This window comes from Sitophilus oryzae, unplaced genomic scaffold (assembly GCF_002938485.1).
Source record: "Sitophilus oryzae breed Bouriz unplaced genomic scaffold, Soryzae_2.0 scaffold_1414_pilon_pilon, whole genome shotgun sequence".
Taxonomy (NCBI): domain Eukaryota; kingdom Metazoa; phylum Arthropoda; class Insecta; order Coleoptera; family Curculionidae; genus Sitophilus; species Sitophilus oryzae.
This window is the reverse complement of record NW_022146076.1, coordinates 148261-169898: the sequence shown is the minus strand read 5'-3', so window position 1 is coordinate 169898 and position 21638 is coordinate 148261. Positions and strand designations below refer to the sequence as shown.

Below are 21638 nucleotides of genomic sequence, written 5' to 3'. Positions count from 1 at the left end.
TGAAAAGCTTTTAAATGCATTAAAGAAGAATGTTTCAAGAGCCCGCATAAAAAATTAAATATTACAAATAAATTATAAAAAAATAATATAAGATCTATTTAAATTCTAAAAAAATAAATATTAAGAAGCAAAGTTAATGTAGCCCAATTTAATGGGGACAAAATATTTCTAAAAGCGTTAAATTCCACCTGAGATTCTTTACAGTCCGCTATATCGCTTCGTAGGCAGTGTCAATAGGAGGACTGTTACTCCCATTGAGAAATTCTTCCAATTCGTCTCTATGGGAGGGATCTCCTCTGGATTTTCGCCTGTGTTTCTTTTCTGATTTTTCTTTATCCTTGTCTTTGTCTTTCGATTTTTTCTTCTTGTGTTTTTCCTTTTTCTCAGTCTGCAACAAAAAAAAAGTAATGTCAGAACATTTTATCAATTCAAAAATTATGTATTTACTAATTCGGATTATTAAAAAAACATCTTAGTAGTGTAAGAGTAAAGTATTTTAAGTTAACTTCTCCTTTTTACTACTAAGATTAATCTGTCCTTGCCATTATCAGTCTTGTCCTCTACAAAACGGCTAAAAAATATATTTTATTACACTATAGGCTTGGTACATTCTGCGCCGGTGCTGCCACCATCGGAGAATATCGTAAACAATCGGTACAAACAAATCATCATCATCATTAGCTTTTTAACTTTCCGCCCACTGCTGAACAAAAGCCTCCCTCATCTCTAGCCATTTCTTTCTATTTTGCGCCACTTGAATCCAGTTTTCAATCACTCTCTTAATATCATCTGTCCATCGACTAGGAGGTCGTCCTCTGCTTCTATAGGCCTCGTGTTTTAGTCTCCATTCCACAAGTCCCTTTGTCCACCGCCCATCTGTTAGCCTAGCCACATGTCCTGCCAAATTCCATTTAAAATGTAAGACAGATATCACCGCATCCCTTACTCCTGTTCGATTTCGTATGGTATGATTGGGTATTTTATCCCTAAGTCTCAACATGGACCTTTCCATTTTCCGTTGCATGACTTGTATTCTATGTATGTTTGCTTTTTGTCAAAGTAAAAAAGTAAACATATTACCTGTTTTTCCATGTTTTTCTCAAGTTGGTAAGTATTATAGGCTTGGTGCATTCTCCGCCGGTGCTGCCACCGTTGGAGAATATCGTAAACAATCACATATACACGGGTTTAAATAGCGTGTATATGAAAAAAGTTTATATAATGATTATTCTAAAATTGTTAGGAAGAGTAATTAATTTGTGATAATTCTAAAAAAAATAAAGTAAATATTTTGATATATTCAGCAGGTCTAACTTGTATAATTTATTATTGAAGGATTTATTATTATTGAATATTAACACAACTTTTTAGATGAGTAAAACTATACGGTAGGGAGCATAGTTTTACGCACCGATTTTGCTAGTGGGGACATAATTTGAGCTATTTCGGCTATAACGAATTTTTTTAAAGGTACATATACAGGGTGCTACGAATTCGAGGTACGAGCATTGGTATCTCGGTAACCGTAAGGAACATGGTTAAATTGGAGCAAAGTTGCCGTTTTGGTAGGTTGACCAAGATGCCATCAAAAAAGTTTTAAAAATTTCAAGGATTGCTGAGTTTTTTGGAAAAAAACGGATTTTTTGGAAAATTTTATTTTTTCCTGTCGTTACTTTTTGGAAAATCAAAAAACTAATTACACATTCTGATAGCCACTTTATTAGGGCTATCTGTCAGTACTTTTAGATTTTCAAATTAGCTGATAATTTGTGAGATACAGAGGCCAACTTAATTTTTTTAAATACGGACCTGCATTTTTTATTTCAGGTTTTAAAAGAACTCGGCCTCCTGAGTATAATGATATGCCACAGTTGATACTTTTTTTTTGATTTGGGTACCTTAACAACAAAAAAACTAGTTAATTATTATTTAAAATAATTTCAAGTACAACTCTGGTGTTTTAAATTATTTAATCTTTAAATTTGATCTTTTAATTCATCGCAACAATATTGATCAGCCCTAATTAACATTGAATAAGGAAAATCGAGCCAATTCAAAGATTGAAGTAAATAATATCCAGGTCAGCAATTTAAAGATCTTATTTTTAACTTTTTTTATTGTGAATTTGGAATCTCAGTGTACGATCTAATAATATTCATAATATTAATCGTAGTTCTTATAAATAAATCAACTTCTATAAACTAGTTTCTAATGCTCCACATGTTCGAAAGGGTTACCACCCTTCCTAATGCACAAATTTATTTTTTGTTCAATCTTATTTATAGCTCTTTGAACATAACTTCTTGTTATAGTTCCGAATGGATTTTGTACTCTTTATTGTAAATGTTGAACTGTATTGATTTCACTATTACAAATGACGCCAAGTAATGCCCCTTTAGTTATTGCATTTGATTTTCCGTATTCAATGTTTTACCCCACGTCATTGTTAAGTTTGAAAGCTTATCAATATTGTAACGATGAGTAGATTAAATCTTAAAAAAAACAGGGTCGGACTTGATATTATTTTAAATAAATTATGTTCAAATGTCCGAAACAAAAAAAAATATTAAGTGTGGCATATCGTTATACTCAGGAGACCGAGTGCTTTCAAAATCTGAAATAAAAAATGCAAGTCCGTATTTAAAAAAATTAAGTTGGCCACTGTATCTCACAAATTATCAGCTAATTTGAAAATCTAAAAACACTATCAGATAGCCCTAATAAAGTGACAATGAGAATGTGCAGTTAGTTTTTTGATATCCTAAAAAGTAACGTCAGGAAAAAATAAAAATAATTTTAAAAAAAATCCGTTTTTTTCCAAAAATCTCAGCAATCCTTGAAGTTCTTAAAAAAACTTTGATGCTTAAAAAAATTTTGAAATCTTGGTGCACATCCTAAAGCGCAACTTTGCCTCAATTTAACCATGTTTGTATCTATTACGGTTAGCGAGATACCAATGCTCGTACCTCGAATTTGTAGCACCCTGTATAATTATAATGTTAGAAGATATTCATAAAAAATTTAAGCACTAGTTCATTAAATTTTTTTTTTCTATTTAATTTTTTGATTGTGTAATAGGCACTTTGTTTACTCACTTGTTTCGTTGAATTGCTTGAATCCATTTTTGCTTTTGACCAAATCGGTTTGAGAAGCTGTGAAGCTATAAAATGTTGATTCGGGAGAGTTGAATATTCGGGAAAGTTGAGTTATTGAATGTTATTGCACCCAACAATGCCCTTCTTTACGCGTTAATATTTTTATCCAACAGCCACTACTTATACAAACATTACTTATCTGTATACATGCATATAAAATAAATAATAACACGCGTGAGTTTTTCAAGTTATAAAAGCCACACCATTTTATAGAAATTATTAAGCTTCATTCATAAATTACTAATTCAATTATTTATTTAAATTAACATTAACATTAAATGCAATTAATACTAAAAATAATAATAATTTAATATTTAGTCCATAACGATGATGGAACAAATTTCTTCTGTAGTTCAAAGAAGTAAGCAAGCAAGCTAGTTTCGTTTATACATTTGACATGTTTTTCTTTCATCGAATCTTCAAACGCCTTGAATTCCCTATTATATACGCCACGAGACTTTTCTGGCAGTATTTGTGATGTAGCCGCCTCTGCCTGGTTAATAATTTCTTGCGGAAGATCTTCCTGAATCATTTTTCTTTAAAATCTTACTTGCTGGTTGATAATTCACTATTTTATCGTTAAAAAATCGCGATTTATCTAAATGACGTCTTATGGTGGGTTCATACAGCCAAATAAAATAAAATAAGAATAAAATAAAATAAAATAAGAAACTTGGTTATATGGGATACCGTACATGCGTTCATACAGCCAAATAAAATAACAAATAAAATAAGAAGTCTTTATCTTTTAACTTCTTGTTTTATTTTATGTGAAAACGGCTTTGCGCACGCTTAATTCTAACCTACAAATATTTTCAGTTTGGATTTAATTTATTTTATAATTTCACATAAGTAAAATGTATAATATAGTAGGCAACGAATAAATAAATATACTATAAATAGTAAAATTACTGTAAACAATCGTAAAAGTTAACTTTTATCCAGCCTCATCGTACTGCGCATGAGCAAATATATATTTCTTATTTTATTTTATTTGACTGTATGAACGCACACAAATAAGAATTCCTTATTTCTTATTTTATTTTATTCTTATTTTATTTTATTTGGCTGTATGAACCCACCATTAATGCCAGTGCTATTTATTATTTACAAAAAAATAAAAAAAAAATAAAAATGCAAATAATAAAAATAATAATAATTTATGCAAGTAATATAAACGCACTCTGATAATTTATTAATTCGCAACAATGAAAGTAGAACTGGTAGATCCTTTTAAATTGATTATTCTTTAGAGATTGGACATGAAACAGTTCTGCTGTTGGATAAAATTTTGTATGGCACTCGCGTGTTATAACATATTTCTTGACAGTTTTTTCTTAACATTTAAACATTTCCCAGCGTGACTTATATGTAATATAACACACTAGCACCATAAAAAACTATTGCGGCAATATTAGTAACATTTGAAATTGTCAAAACAAAAAGCAACGCCCAGTTCGCTCTTTTTCTCTTAATGTTTAGTACCCGAAACATTCCGATTTCAAAAATTTCTGATTTCTGCCGTATAGAGCGCTGCGCTCTATATTTTTATATTGTTGTTTAACACAAAAAAACAGTTCTGCTTTTTTTGTAATGCATTAAAGAGACAAGGATATTATTTAGAGTCCATTCTAATTAACATTTTGGCTATTGTTTACCTTTTCTTTGTGTTTCTTCTCCTTCTTCACTGAACTCGAAGTTTGAGTGTCTTCGCTCTCGCTTTGAACACTGATGTTGCTGGAACTGGGTGTCTTTTTCGACGTTAACAGCTCCATGTGCACGTTCGACGAAGTTACCGATGTACTGTCATCGTAGATAGCGCTGTTGTTGCTGTAATCGAACGTTTGGCTAACCATTGAGTTATCCTCGCCACCTGAAATACAAATCATGAAAAAGAACAATATATATATTTATCGATATAATTCACCTCCAAGCCGACGAAAAATAGAATTCAGTTTTTCTTATTCATTCATATATTACTCTCTATTTTCTTTATAGAGAGTAATATATGATTATTCATACATAAATTACCTTACCTTCGGGAGATCTGCGCCATTTAGTGTCTGTGCCTATCCAGGCATCGTATACATCAGAAGTAAGTTCCGATATTTCCGAGTTGATTGTTGAATCGAATTCGTCGTTCGTCTGCTTCATGTCGTAATCCTCAGGAATAGTTTTCTCAACCTGTCAAAATTTAGTCTATGTATATTTCCATACAATTGTCAAACATTCATACGTACAACAGTTATTAATATAGCAAGAAAGAGTAGTAAAAGAGACAAAAATCGAATGCTAAGAGCATGTAAAGTTTGTCGAAATACAGAAGGGAATATTTCGACACTCAGCCAAGAATATTCCAACAAATAATCGTCCAAAAAAATATAGGAAATAACAATAGCTAACAACTGTCAGAATTCTATAGTTCGACATATTGAATAAAAAGACCAAGGAAGGAGAATATCAACAAAATTAGGGCGACCGTGAAAGAACTTCAATGTGGCTGAATTATATTCCGGTCTATCAATGGCGTTCTAAGATCTTTGAATGTCCGGAGTGCGGTAGACAGATATCATAATAATAATAATAATAATAATAAATAGTCTTTATTGTAATCCATAAGTATTACAAAAGGCGAAGTTGAAGCATTGCTTCCTATCTTAACCTATACATTTACAAAAAAAAAAACATATAATATACAATGCATATTCAATCCTATAAATTGATAGAGAATTCCCTATTCTTTTTACCCGCCCATTTTAAAGATTTCGAGGGTTAGGAAAATACTTTTTTGGATCAGTTCGGTACTGACTTTTAAATTAGACGGTCGAATTTACTCCGTGTAGATCTTATATTATCCAGTGGTCTCTTTAATTATTTTAGTAAGTTCTCTATCTAAAGATTTTCTCAAATGATATCGAATTCTTAAGTTAGGAAATTCTAATCCTTTCAGGTATAAAAATTTTCAATTGTTGTTTTAGATTTTCTTTACCTATTAATGATTGAAGACTCTCTAGTACCAGTAAAATTTAGATGTCATCGCGTAAGTGATGATTTTGCAATTGTTGTTTTTATTAAATTCTAATTTAAATTTAATTGTTCAGTTAATACTTTTTTTATTATATTAATTTTCTGGCAACGATAATTCTAAGAGATATTTGAATTGTATGCTAATTTTAGATAATTTAGATTAGACTAATAAGAAGAATATTTTGTATTTTTAACTTTATCATCTCTGAGTTTTAATTTCATTCATTAATTATTTTTGATTAAATTTCTTAGTAAAACGGCCACGATCAAAAAGTCTAAAATCCCGATAAGTGACTATGAGAGGCGGTGGTTTTAGTATTCGCAACCGCATACGACATTTAATAAGAAAGTGGTCAGCTATTTGACAGGAGGGATCGACACTACTGTCCAAGAGCAGCCGATCATCAGAGCAAAGAATAAGATCCAAAAGAGAGGCGCAGTTATTGTAACGCCGTGTTGGCTCATCGAGAATTTGAGTGATATTATATACTTGTAATACAGCAAGAAAGCGTTGTGTATATAAACAATCCAATCTCAGCATATCTATGTTAAAGTCGCCCAAGCACATAAGATTATCACATAATAATAAATTTCTTGAGATATTTAGTTCAAATTCATCAATAAAGGCATTAAAGTTAGTATAGTTTGGAGGCCTGTAAAGAACTCCTAAAATATTTTTTATGTTATTAATTTTAAATTCTATCCACAACTGTTCAGAAAAGTTACTATCAATGTTATCCAACATAGAATACCTTATAGCGTTGCTGATGTAAATGAGAACTCCCCCGCCCCTACCCTGCTGGCGGTCGCATCTTACTATAGTATACCCGTCAATCCCAAGAACTTCATTGTCAATAGCACTGGAAAGCCACGTTTCCGTAACGGCAAATACATCAAACTTATTTAATATAATACAGTACTTAACACTATTCATCTTATGTATAATGGAACGGGCATTAACATGACCGATATTTAAATTATTGTTTATGCTATTTACAATCATTTAGTCTATTCTTCTTCATACAAAACTTTCGACTTCTCCAACTCCACCAATCTGCAGTATATTGGACATTTCTGATTAAAGACGGTATGGCTGGTGTCAAGATTTAGATTGTTCTTAATATCATGTGCTCTAGGGCTTCTGTTGGTGTTGATCTGCAGTAATTTCATTATTGTTGACTTTGTATAGTGCCCTTACAAGCCCGGCTACCAGTTTGATGGCCCTGTTGCTTACACTGCAGACAGAAAGATGGGTTACTGCAGGATCCCGCTTTGTGGCCTTCTTCTCCACATCTCATGCATAGGTGTTCTCGATCGGGGCCTTTACATTCCGTCCTGACGTGTCCCGGCTCCCAGCACTTGTAGCACCTTTCATCTCTCTGGCGTTCGACGATACGGCAGTCTACCCATCCGATTTTCAGGACTTTCATCTCAATCAGCCTATTTGCTTCTAGGTCGTTAGCAATGATGGTGGCGTTCTGTTTGTTCCTGAACGTTGGACGTAGAGCTCTCACTTCTACTTTATCCAGAGTGCAGCCTGTTGCCTTCACTATATCCTCCCTGATCTCCTCCGCCGTTGTCAGCTCATCCATACCTTTGATATGGAGTATTTTCTTAGAGCTAAGCGTTGAAGCTGTTATTCCGGGTAGTCTACCCTTTATCTCGGTCTTGAGGATATCAGCCTTATCAGACCCGTTGCTAACCTTAATCATGAGATCTCCCTTCTTAGTTCGCTGAATGTCTTTAATTTCCACTCCAATTTCTCGTGGATTTATCGTCTGCTTGACTGTCTTGAGCAGGTCCGCATAGCTACAGCCTTCCATTTTAAGTAACAAAGCGTCCTCTTTTGGTCTTCTAGGCGTAGTGGGGTTTACATTTATCTGGGTCAGGTCCTGTTTCCGCGTCCTGGTATCTCTTTTAAAAGTAGAGGCATAACTTACAATTTCCAGTCCAGAGTCTGCGAAAATAAAGCCGGCCATCCTGTGAAGTATGGTACCAGTTACCCCCTCCAGAAGAGGAATTGCCATCTTTACTCTCCCGGATTTCAATGCACTCTCCTTGACTTGTTTCAGTGAATTGAATATCCCTTCATCTGAAGAGGCTTGATCTGACCCATTCTCACTTATTATAGGATAGTATATTGTCCTCTTTATGGACGTGCAATTTCCCTTGCCATCACGAAACTCCAGCGCATGTCTCATGGTGGCAATATCCCCAGTACTTCTACACTGTTTTTTGAGAACCTCTACCCCGCCGAATTTATTTACTGCGGCTCTAATATGGTTGTCAACGCCCACGATATCTTTATAACAAGGTAGGATCAAATCAAATTCAGCTGGTGCTTCCCATATATTCTCCTGTTGAGTTGGTACCTTGGGGAAAATATCATCAGTCCAGATTTCTTCATGTACCTCCTGGAAGGCTTCATAGGTCTCGTTTCGACGAAGTAACCTTCTCGTCTCGACTTTTTTACAGGCTTCTCTGCATGCTACACATTGGGTCGTATCGTTTATACTACCCTGTTCTCTGGTTTCTTGCGTGAGCTTTATTTGCTCCCGGCGCTTTATTTTCCTCCTGAGATTTCTTTAGCCTCTCCTCCATGTTGCCAGTATGACCAGACGACAGCCATTCCTCAAATTTCTTTGAATGGAGTATTTCAGCTTGAAAAGCAAGCTTAGTTACTGCCTCTTTTACTTCCCTTTTTGGGTTGTATGAGTCTCGGATCACTTTGTCTAGTGCCTTAATCTGCTTATATATTCTCTCAATCGTTTCCCTCCCATCGAATGCTTTAGTTCCCGTTATTCTAGCAAATTCAGAAGCTTCATCCATACGTTTACGTTTACTAGGCTGTTCTTGTTCGCTCTGTACATTGCCAGGCACCACTATGCTTCGATAATCCGGCAGAGAGTTTGTTCGAGATCTAGGTGGAGTTCTACTTATTGAGTCTCTTCTTACAAAGGGGTCCACGTTGGTCGCGATTTCAAGTTCAGTCTCCAACTGTGTCGATGGTAGGTTACCATGCCCTTCTGACAAACCACTAACGCCCGATTTTACACTCGGCGATTGACTCTTTACCATGTTTCCATTATCAATATTATCCATGCTTTGAAGTTAACAGCGCATCGTACGCAAAGGGGCGGGCCGAAATTACTGGGAACGGGTATACCCTCGGAGTAAGTTCCTACCCCAGTTCCCTGAAGCCCAGTCTTAGTTTTCCCCCTCCCGGAATCCAGACGGACGGGGACTCGCCCGGAGCGATGTGAGGTCCGATCCTCACATTCAGTGCGTACTTCCTGGTCAGGGTCCGAAGCGGCTGCTCACTGTTCCATACTGCAGCTTACGCCTCGGCAGAGCAAGCTCACATCAACTTTTTCCGTGGAAGGCGGTACTTAGTACTCAGTACCAGTTAGTACCAGCGCAGCCACAGCATGAAACGACCTTTGAGGAAAAGGGTAGGTCAGGGATACCCTTTGCTCAGAGTAAAGGGTTGGATAAAGATGGGAAATTAAGGAAGCTTGGAAAGGATCCCCCTGGGAGTGGGAGAGAGCCTAGCTAGGGCACCTCGGGTTCGCCGTACCCGTACCAGCATTGCCGGTCCCTGAGGTAATCATCAAGTATCGGGCTTTTCAGTCACAGAAAAGCTCGTGAAATAAAACGCCTTGGGTGACCATCTTCTGATGCGTGTCAAATACTCGTCAGCGAGTAATGGCAGTATGTATGTATGTTCTAATATTTTTAATAACTTGCCGGTTTTATTTCTATGTTGAGTCAATAAATGTTATTGCTTAAAGATTGTTAGAAAATATACCCCTATAACTTTTTTTATTTTGTCAGATAAAAAAATGAGATTTGGTATGTTCGTATTTGACATAAATTAGGATTGATTGACGTATTCAATTGTTTTCGGTCACTTCCTGTTACACAGGAAATGACTACAATTTTTGATGTTTAAATGCCACCCTCGGTGTTTTTTACTTTATTCGATAGAAAATAATACTATGAATAGAATGGTATCATATGTCAACTTTTGACATTTTTGCATATGGTTTATTTATCAATTGTAACATGCGGTTCATAACGACAATGGGCTCTTTCACAAAAAATAAAATACCCAATTCAATGCCAAAATCTGAAATAGAAGACTATTTTCAGTATATTTATCCAAAAAAAAATAGTTCCATGACATTGAATAATTTTTTTATAGGCCCTCAAAATTGCTTTAATTTGAAATAATTTTAAGGTGCCAATTGATGACGTATGAAAAATACGCCCAATCACATTGCAGAACAAGCCAACGTCTCGTGCGCCAGCCAACAACTGGCAACATTGCGATTTGATTTGACCAGCACCACCTCAACTCAAGGCTAATCAACATGATATGGGCAAGGCAAATATGGCGGCGAAGGCAGCGCATTATTAAATTGTTTACCTTTAACCTGAAAAGCCGGTAGTGGTTTCTCGTTCCGATTGCATACCAGAAATAATTAATTATCTCTAGTTTGTTGTGCTTCTGGAACATGTTTGTTTAATTCTTAGAGTTCAGTGCATGGTGTGATCAGAAAATTGTGATAACAGTGTAATAAAAATCCAAACCAGACATTCCGCATAGGAAACTTCAAACTTTCGTGCTTGTCGTACTCCTCTATTATTAATTATTTATCAAGATATTACACCTAAATGAGTAAAAAGCCTTCGCCGCCAGTCTGCATAGTACTTTATAATGGTTACATATTAACATTTTATTGTAGCATGCCCTTTACATGATCTGTTCCAAATTGTCACGGGAATTATAGAGGAGGTCCCAAGGTTTCTGCTTTTATATTCCCCAAAAATGACGAGGTTCGTAAAAAATGGTTGACAGCTATTAAAAGAGATAATTTCAATCCTACTAGTAGTTCTCGGGTAAGAAGTGCATTAAATATGCGTCAAGAAGGCCAAAGGCCAAAGCCTCTGTTACCCTAGTGAGGATGTAGTTATGGCTACTGCTTACACTTACCTCACTATAAGTAAAATATTGGAAGAAGAATCAAGCTTTTTACATCAAAAAGATCACAGAAAGATATTGACAACATTGACATTTGAAAATATAAATGACCTGGATGTAAGTCTTTATTTAGGTCACAAATGCCCCCCACATACGTCAGAATTTATTATTAAACCTATCTTGTTCAGAATATCCAATATTTTATTGAAGAACTATGCAAAAAAAAAGGAATGACGTCTTTACCACAAAGACAATGCCCTATGTAAAGAGAAAAAGTAAAGAAAACTAAGCTAAGTGTAAGTTTTATTTACGAACCCCCAAAAAGGTATTTAGTTTTTTTTTCTATATAAAATCTTGAAACACATATTATATTTTTTATTTATAGTATAGTTTAAATTTATTCCCATTTGTGCAATGCTGCAAAACATAGAAAAAATATTCCATATTTTTTGACCCAAATCAGTGTAGTTTATAATTCCAAGAGCATTTACCACGGCTTTTACTAAGACAAGTAACTTCCTATACTGTCCATAATAGTATATATTTATCAAACGTTCAGTAAATTCTAAACTATGGTAGGTAAGTGTTTGCAATTGAATATTTAGGTTATTATAATTATTTCTGGTTATTTCTTTTTCCGATGATTTTGAACACCCTATATATGCTACCTCAAGTTTGAATAACACTACCTGTTTTCTGAGAAAGGAGACCTTTTTATAAAAAGTAACTAACGCCCGGCCGCGGCCGTGTTGCCGCTTTTCAACATGCCAGGTGTGACGTATTAAAAATAAAGTGCGGATTTTTATTCTGGGCTTTTTGTTTTTATTTATTTTCTTAAGAACGACTTCAAATTTTTCGAAAGTGAGATAGCAGAAAATTCTAGAATTAATTGCTTTATTCAATTATGCTAATTCCAAAATATAGTGAAAGAGCCCATCTGATTCAAAATACCAAAAGTGTGCGGTACCAAATTATTCATAAAAAAATACTTTTTTCAAAGATGCTAATGACCCAATCTCGTTCCATTTGAAAAGATTGAGATATTATTAAAATACGATTTGGTCATCTTTTAAACAGTCAGGAAAAGATACGAAAAACATTAGATGATCAAATCTATTTTTCTCTAGATTAAAATTAAACATCCAATTTTGTGTTAAGCGAGAAAAGTTGACATATGATATATCCATTCTATTTAGAGTATCATTTTTTATCGAATAAAGTAAAAAAAATACCGAGGGTGCCATTTAAAAATCAAAAGTTGTAGTAATTTCCGGTGAAACAGGAAGTGGTACCAAAAACAGTTGAATACGTCCAATCAATCCTAATTTATATTATATACTAATATGCCAAATTTCGTTTTTTTTTATCTGAAAAAATAAAAAAGTTATAGGTGTCAAATGAGCCACTTTTGAGACGCACCCGGTATAAACTCAGAAAAGTCCAACAAATACGCAAAACAGCCTAACAGAAACGCATGATAAAAAAGCTGCGTCAAAAACGGCTGGAGAATGGCAAACGATGGTAATTTTGGTGGGGTCAATCTCTAGACGTCATTTACTAATAATTGACATAAAAGTTTGATTTTCAAAAACTTTAAAAAAGTTTTACATTAGGTACTATATTTATAATTTTACCTCGTGATCGCTACTCCCTTCCGATTTGACAACCCTGGCCGGAGCTGAATAAACAGTCTCGGGTCTCCTAACGATCCTGGAAGGCTTGGACAGCGATACTTCATCCGGTTCAAAATCTTCCTGTAGTTCTGACACTAGAGGATTACCAGTATCCGTATCGCTGTAGGAATTGTAAAATAAATTAAGTAACTTGTAGATACTTTTATCTGAATCTTGTCTGTTCTTTACCAATAACAAAACCTCAATTTCTCTCTAGTCCAGTGATGACGAGCCTATGACCAGTTGGTCAGACATTGACCTACGCATGGTTTTGAACTGAGCCACGATTACCAGGTAACCATTTTTTGATTGTGTGGATAATTTATATTCTATTTGTATTTTTCAAGCACTGCATTGACACAAAAGCAACTTAAATGCTGTCTATAACCTTCATTGATCATAACAGTCCGAAAGTTACGCAAATGACGACAAATGCGTTTGTAGTACTTGAAATAAAGTAAACAAAAGTATAATTTTTTGTCACAAAATCAAAACAAAATCTCTACTGAGATACATTGCTAAACAGTTTCGAAACAATGATGGTGTTTGTGTCAAGACACAAAAGTTCTGGAATTAATTCGACACATTTTTGATACATACATATGTTTCGTAACATAAATCGCTTTTTGTTTCAAAACATTTTACCAAACAGCAGAAGGGAAGATATATGGTAAGTACAAATATAGATATATTTTTCTTATGCGATTTTATAATAATTTATTATACGCAGTAAAGAGATGATTTGTTTTAGGAATAAATGTAATAACAGCCACTATCCATAACCAACAGGAAACCGATGAAAAATGTTACCAGCAAACTATTTTTTTCCTATTTTTTTTTCACAATGGAATACATGTTTTTATGTTTTAATTGTGTTATAATAAGTAAATAAAAATGTTTTAAAAACAAGAAGTTTTGATTGGTGTTGTTGACAGTTGACTAGTTCAAAATTTCTATTTCTACACAGATAGCGCTAAATCGAAACATTTTGGAAACATATTTAAGGTTTATCGTCGATTCATTTTCAAAACACGAGTTTCTCTCTTTTTGTCATGTCAATTTTGTCATACCATGTCAATTTTATAAAATAATAAATTAAAATTGGGGAACACCTTTAGACACATATTGTAGAAAATGTTTCGAAACATTTCCTCTAAATGTTTTAATTCCGCATCGAAATATTTCAGGAAACGGCTAGCGCCATCACATTGGAAACACATGTAATAAAGCCACATAAAATATTAGTGATGGGAAAAACCGATTAATTTCAATAATCGAGTGCTCGAGTTTCAAGCGATTGCAATAACCGAGTGATCCCCCGAGCGAAATATCACTCGTATTTAAAAATACGGTTTTTCGCCCGTCGCTTGTTGTAAGTACTCGTTAACGCCAAGAGTCAAGTCTAGTCTAGTAAGCGTGCGCAGGGCACATATTCTTTCGGTGATGAATGGCAAGTAGCAAGCGACGAGCGATTCGCTTGATCGCTTGATTTAGTTTATTTCAAAGCATTGTCGATGTAGGTTGTAAAATTTTGTCCCGCAGATACGCAACGGATAAATATATACCGTGCTGGCAACTGTTACTTTTGGGTCGGCATTTACATGTGTGGAAGTAAATCGCATAGGGATCTTATTAAGTCGGAATGAGTGAGAGAAATGCGACCGACCGACGCGACGCGCGACGGTGTGCTGTTGCGGCGTTGCCGATACGCCTTTCCCTATCAAGTAAAGTAAAATCACGATCGTAAACCGCTTATTTTTAAAATACTTTTTTTCAAGAGATAACTAGATAAAATTATTAGACATGTTTCTGAGCATCTGAAATGGAATTATAAGGATATCGTTAGGGCGTCATTTTTTTTATAACGAGAAAACGTCAGTAATCGCGATAATTTAAAAACTCAACTTTTTAACACATAACAGGCCATAACTCAAGAACCACTTTAGATATTGAAACTTTTTTTTATTTTCAAGGATATTTTACAATATGTTTACATAAGAAAAATTCGATAAGGTTGTTTTTTCTATTTTAAAATTGTAAAAAATCCATCCATTTACTTTTAGAGCATAGCAATTTTCAGCAATCGTGTAATTTTTTTATTAATAAAGATTTTCACATACTGTATACACAGAAAATACAGCAGAAATCGTTCTAATAGATTTCGAGATATCCACTTTTGAATTCAGAGTTCTAATAGCGCGACCACTATCGAACGCCCACTTAATTCCACTTATTTTTACCAAAAATGCAAGTGTTTCTAGCTTGCACTTAAAAAAATTCAAGCTATAGGGAAAATTACAACGATTCGTTAATAAATGAACAAATTAAGTATCACGGGACGTAATTAAATCGTGAAGCTGAACGCATGACGTACACCTTTCCATAGAACTTTAAGTACTGACAGAGGTATTGATTGGGTCGACTGGTCAACTGCGACAAATCTGCTATATCCCCTTCCACGTCTCTTAGCGATGTGCACAGTTTCTCGGTTTATTTCATACGTTTGGCAACGTGTTTACTGTCCCCTCTTTGTTCAGTACATTATAAACGCATTGTACTCTTCTTACATACGGAAATCTCGACCCCATACTAACCTTTGCCAGCCCTTAGTATACTATTTATTAAAAACTTCCTAATATCAATTTAATAATTTTAGATCATATTTTAATTTCAATTTAATAATCATATAATAAATAGTATATAATACCGCATGATCAAAACAGACGGCATCCAGTTGTCGTGGAAATAAACATTGATGATATTCCCCATATAACTTTATATATAAAATGACAGCAATCTTCATTTTATAACCATCATATTTGGTCGCATAAAAACACGATTTCGTCTTTTAGTCAGACATTTAATGGTTTATAATCAGTAAATATTATTTTAACAAAAATATTAACGTGAAAATTAAATGCATTACAGATCCTCCCATACTAAGCACAGTATAAATGAGTTTTTCTCTTGCAAATTTTCTTATCGTTTGCATTTTATGCCCATGATATTTGTTTAGGGTTTCTGTTCAAGTCTAAATATTGGTGCCTATGCCTATATCACCGCCGCGCCGGCGCCGTAGAAACGAACGAGTCGCATTGTGATCCGATTAAATTCTTACAACTCTTTTTTACGGCTCATCGTCCAAATGTTATGGATCCGTGCTGGCCACGATTCTATCGAACGAACCGTATTGTAATAAATGAATTGATTCTCACAATTCTTTGAACAAACAAGTTGCATTGTGATCCGATTCAATTCTTACGACTCTCGCTCACATTTTATGGATCCGTACTGGCCATGATTCAATTAAGCGAACCGTATTGTAAGCAATGAGTCAATTCTCACGACTCTTTGAACCAACAGGCTGTAAAAACGAACGAGTCGCATTGTGATCCGTTTCAATTCTTACAACTCTTTTTTACGGCTCATTATTCACATTTTATGGATCCGTGCTAGCCACTATTCAATCGAACGAACCGTATTGTAAGCAATGAATTAATTCTCACGATTCTTTGAACAAACGAGTCGTATTATGATCCGATTCAATTCTTACGACTCTTTTATATGACTCGTTCGCTCACATTTTATGGATCCGTGCTGGCCACTATTCAATTAAACGAACCGTCTTCTAAGCGGTGAATCGAATCTCACGATTCATTTTTAATACTCGTTCAATCTTTGCCCACCTCTAGTTTGTAGTACTTGAAATAAAGTAAAAGTGTTTACAAAATATCGAATAAAGTGTATAATTTTACTCGCATTTTGTTTGTTAAAAAAATCGGCAAACCACGCTCATTTTGCCAGATAGGACAATTATTGAATTTTAAAGATAATTAGTTTTAAAAATACTGAGTTATTTTTTTAAAACTTAACTCTGGTGCAAATGGGCATTAGCGCCTAATGAGCTAGTAATAAAAAAATATGAACAAAATTTCACACAGGTCTTAAAAAGGTTCGCCATCCCTGCTCTAGTCTGTCACGTCAAAATTTGCCCTTTAATTTTTATTCAAAAATCACCCTAATCATAGGTACGCAGACAAAAAACTACCATTACAATGACTTACGAATCTGATTCCTCATTCTCCACAATCCTGGACGGCCCCTGATTGCTACTAAACTGCACGTCGTCCAAAAACCCTCCCAAATGTCCTCCGTCCGGACAGAACTCCTCCACGGACGCGATGGCGTTACCCTCCTGTCTTTTGACATCTAGCAACCCATCGGCAACGTCTCCTTCTAACGGAGACTTGGCGGTCAGTCCGAACGCGTTCATGCTGATGCTTTTGGCCACTTGAGAGGTTGACGAAGGTTTGGCGGAGGTCTGAGGTACGTTGCCGTAGGGAATAGGTTTGCCTGAAAGTTTAGTCAGTGAGCGAAGGGGATAGACATCATAGAAATAAGTAAAATGCGATATAAGCTGAAGAAATGTATAAATCTAAATAAACAAATAAATGCCTTTATTATACACATCGAACGTTCGAGAACAATCGAGTTCCACTGGAATGGCGGCATACATACGAGAACATTCTGAAAATCTTCTCTATACACCTAATGATGTAATGGACTATTCGAGAACGGTTTAGTTGTAGGTATATAACTCGAGACCTGTGCAAAGAATGAACAGAAACAAACAGATCGGTAGACGCGTACAGTTGCCGCGCTAAATTCAAAATAAATTCCTTTTAGATAGATAGTTAGATAAATAAGTTGTAAATAGTTCTTTAAGTAGTTTTATCGTTATTGTTTTGCTACCTTGTGCAAAATAAATTGTGTTTAAATAAATTAGACTTTCTATCAACACGGAACCGACGAAAAACGTAACAATATTGACTGTTAATCAAAATCAAGTTGAAAGTTTTTAGTTGAAAGGCTTTTTAACATCAAAGTAAGTAGGCTGGCTTCCAAATTACTTGGATGACTACTAAGTTTTTATAAAAAAAACACCATCAGATAATGAAACCAAGAGAACACATTTTATTTATTGGCTGAACTTAAACTGCCGTTAAACGGTAGTTTACTAAAATGCCGTTAATAGGTATGACGTCGTTGATGAGACGCACTTGACGGCTTTATGAAATATAGGAATTTTATAAGGACTAACCAACGCTATCCACCCCACCAAATAACCAACTTAACCAACGCAACTAACCTCGACACTTGTAAAAAATATATTATAAACAAATATAAATTAGTAAAAACCAACCAACCCCACCAAATAACCAACTAACCAATGAATTAACACCCTCCAAATAACCACGCTAACCAACCCGCCAAATAACTAAACCAATCCAAACAAAAAGAGTGAAACCAATGCAATAAGATCACGCTATAAGCAAAAAAATATATAAGAAAGTCTTGGTCGGCGTGAGATTTGAACCACGGACCATTCGCTTACGAAGTGATAGCCTCAGCAATGGAGCCACAGGTGCTCTTGCAAAATGCTTATAGCTAGGCATTACTTTCCGCCGACATGAACGACGTCACAATATCTATTAACGGCATTTTAGTAGGCTACCGTTTAACGGCTGTTTAAGTACATCGTTATTTATTTTTTATTAATAAGGAATATTTATCACATATACGTAATTACATACCTGCACCTAGGACAATGGAGCAACTCTGAGATCTTTTCATGTCAATCACACCCGTCTTTTCAACAACTGGCGACGGAGGAATGTTGGCGTTTGAGTCGGCTATTTCCCTCCTCTTTTTCACTAAATTATCCAGAAACTTTGCATAATTCGCCTCATCTGAATCAGCAAACATATCCAGCTCCTAAAAATATATAAAATATAAATATTATTATAATACCATACGATCGAGAAAAAAAACGGCGTCAAAGACGGATGGAGAATCGATGATAATTTTGGCGAGGTCAAGCCCGAAACGTAATTTACTTGGCCCGTACTCTTCTTTATTTTTTAATAGCGCTTACTACCAAGATTGTAATTTATTTTTATATTGAGTAAAAATGATTTTTAAATACCAATAGTTTTTGGAAATAGATTTGTCGGTCTGAAAACGTTCTGTACTTTTTAATCTTTCTATAATTAGTGGTATTTTTTGAATTTACATGTCAATTTTTAGTTAATAACGTCTCAAGATTAACCCCGCCAAAATTATCATCGATTGTCATTCCCCAGCCGTCTTTGACGCCGTTTTTTTTTCAATCTTGCGGAAGATGTTCGTAAAAGTAACTAACCTGAATCGTTGCATTTGTTTCTTGCGTGTTTCTTTCAATCTGCCTTAAATAAGATTCTTTTTGTAATTGCAAAAAAGGTAAGTTGAAGAATTTATGCAGAAATTTTAGGCCAAACCCATTGCGCATTGACGATTCTGTATGTCTAACTTGGGCTGATCTGGTACTGTAAATAATAAATTTTAGGTAAAACTATTTTCCTCATATACATCAGTATGTACACCATATACATCAGACATAGAAAATCCCATGTAAATTTTAAAAATGATGAATAAGTTTTCCCAATTTTATTTTACAGAAAAAATGATTTGAAACTTTTTAAAGAACTCCTTAAAACAAAGCAAATTATTCATTTTGAGTGGTTTATACAAATTAATTCTTGAGTTATGAGAGATATGATATGTCATTCTATTCAGAGTGTCATTTTCTATCGAATAAAGTAAAAATATACCGAGTGTGCCATTTAAAAATCAAAAGTTGTAGTAATTTCCGGTGAAACAGGAAGTGGTACCAAAAACAGTTGAATACGTCAATCAATCCTAATTTATATCATATACTAACATACCAAATCTCGTTTTATATTTTTTTATTATCTGATAAAATAAAAAAGTTATAGGAGTGAGCCACTTTTGAGAAACACCTAGTATATGAGATATTTTGTTTTTTACTAACAGTTATCATAATATTACTAAGAGTTATATGACCTTTTTATATACATATTCCTACTTAAGTAATAATTTTACTTAGCTGTTTAAACCTATTTTCCTGAATTCTGTTTGTTTGTTTAAATGGTTGTATTTTGTTCAATCTTGTATTTACACAAATTTTTTGTTTTTTGTTTTGATATTTTACAGGCATTTGTTTGCTTTTGATGGAACTGTTTTTTGATGTTTAAATTTGCTGGCAATAAGTATTTTAGGTTTAGATTTAGGAATATGCTTTGTTTACAAAAATTTATATATTTTTTAACAATAAAGTTCTTTTGAATTTGAATTTGAATTAAGTACAGTTATTTTATGAAGAAGATACAAAACACTTCATAGTCATTTCCAGTCAACATGATGACATTCTTGGAATGGGACTTTTTAATCAATTAAGGAAAAATATACAGGTTGTTAATTTGTTTATTTCTCGCGGCAAGAGCTTTATGGTTAAAATATGGTAACCTCGGCCCGCTCGTCGAGAGACGACGCGACGGACGGGAAGAGTCAGCAGCTTAGCTTAGTACCTACTCATTTGGAATTGTACACATTTGGAAGGCAGTGTTGCCATTATGTTCCCTAATAAGTAACCGTCCAGTTAACAATCTGTATAGTTAATTAGTTAAATTTATAAAACTACAATAAAAATTGTATATGTCTATGAGGGCATTATTTTCTGAATATTTATAAAAAAAAACGGTGTAACAGTAAAAATCTCACATAGAAAACATGGAGTTTTTTCAGAACACTGATGGGTCACCCTGTATACATAAAAAAAAGGAATACTTACCCAGCAATCGACTCTATATAAAAATTTATATGATCAGCTGTAACAGTTCTATGATGAGACATATCGCAATGATTTGATAGTATGATAACAGGAATGTGACCTAAAAACAAAAATATAAGTTCCTATTTCTTTCAAATTAAACATATAAAATAAAAATACTTGGAATCTTTGGTAGTTCCCTTTGAACATAATCAAATGTCCAACTTTTCGTTAAGTCCAACATTATTATCACACCATTCGTTCCTTTGTAAACATCCAAGAACTCCGCATCTAAAGCTGCCTCCTCCGGCATTTCAAGCTGTGAATTTTCTAATTTTAATCCATCAAAATGCTTTTTCTTCTTTCCTCTATCCACAACATCCCACACTTCTACTTTAACAATATCATCTGTTGCTTTATAATTCCACTGGATTGAAGCAACTTGAATTTCATCGGTAGGTATATATTCCTCCACAAATTTCTTCCCTTGAAGTCTATAAAATAGACAAGTTTTTCCTACATTCCTGTCTCCTTTGATCACAATTTTCACTGGAAAAAAGAGGAAATATTAAAACTATTTGCAACACATTTTAGTTCAAATTTAATTACTGTTATATTGAATCCCTTTTGCAAATTTTCTTTGCAATGATGAAGACATTGCTTGAACATTTGGACTTTTAGAACCGACATTGTTACTTGAAGGACCGTCTCCTTTACTGGTTAATCTTTTAATTGCCGAAAACATTTTTATTCACATTCACTAAACTTTTCACCATATGCCTCCTGAAGGAAAGTATCAATATATTGATTTTTCAATCAAATTGGCATTTATTCTGCAACGAACTCATTCAAGTTATTATCTTAACACCGCTTTAAATATAAACAAAGCTTATCGTGTCCGATAACTGAATTATTTGTTGATACAGCATTTTTAATGCTAGGAAATAGGAATTAATCTTAATCATACAGAAAAATTCCTAGCAGTTTCTTGACAATCAGCTGTTACTGACAGTTTTCTATACTTTAAATACTAGAGAGAGCGTGCAAAAAAAATATCGATAAAAATATCGATAAGGCATCGAAAAGTTGATATTTAAAATAAAATAGCAACCTATTAATATTCATAATAA

At 34.1% G+C, this 21638-nt stretch overlaps 1 protein-coding gene across 1 annotated transcript; it reads right to left on the bottom strand.

Annotated features, from left to right (window-relative positions):
* Nucleotides 1-128: 128 nt before the first annotated feature.
* Nucleotides 129-21502, bottom strand: LOC115876154 (rab-like protein 6). The gene is made up of 10 exons (XM_030891837.1): nt 21118-21502; nt 20689-21057; nt 20530-20629; nt 19042-19204; nt 18434-18614; nt 16904-17192; nt 12801-12960; nt 5192-5339; nt 4814-5028; nt 129-388 (listed from the first exon to the last, which is right to left on the bottom strand). The coding sequence occupies exons 1-10, from the start codon at nt 21251-21253 to the stop codon at nt 209-211; spliced, it is 1941 nt and encodes a 646-aa protein (XP_030747697.1). The 5' UTR covers nt 21254-21502; the 3' UTR covers nt 129-208.
* Between the last annotated feature and the right edge of the window lie 136 nt (nt 21503-21638).

Excerpts from the sequence above, each read along its gene's own strand:
- LOC115876154 (XM_030891837.1), bottom strand. The coding sequence starts at position 21,253 with ATGTTTTCGGCAATTAAAAGATTAACCAGTAAAGGAGACGGTCCTTCA. Across the intron at positions 20,630-20,688 it reads GGAACTACCAAAGATTCCAA|GTCACATTCCTGTTATCATA; the intron begins GTATTTTTATTT and ends TTTTGTTTTTAG. Across the intron at positions 18,615-19,041 it reads AAACAAATGCAACGATTCAG|GAGCTGGATATGTTTGCTGA; the intron begins GTTAGTTACTTT and ends ATATATTTTTAG.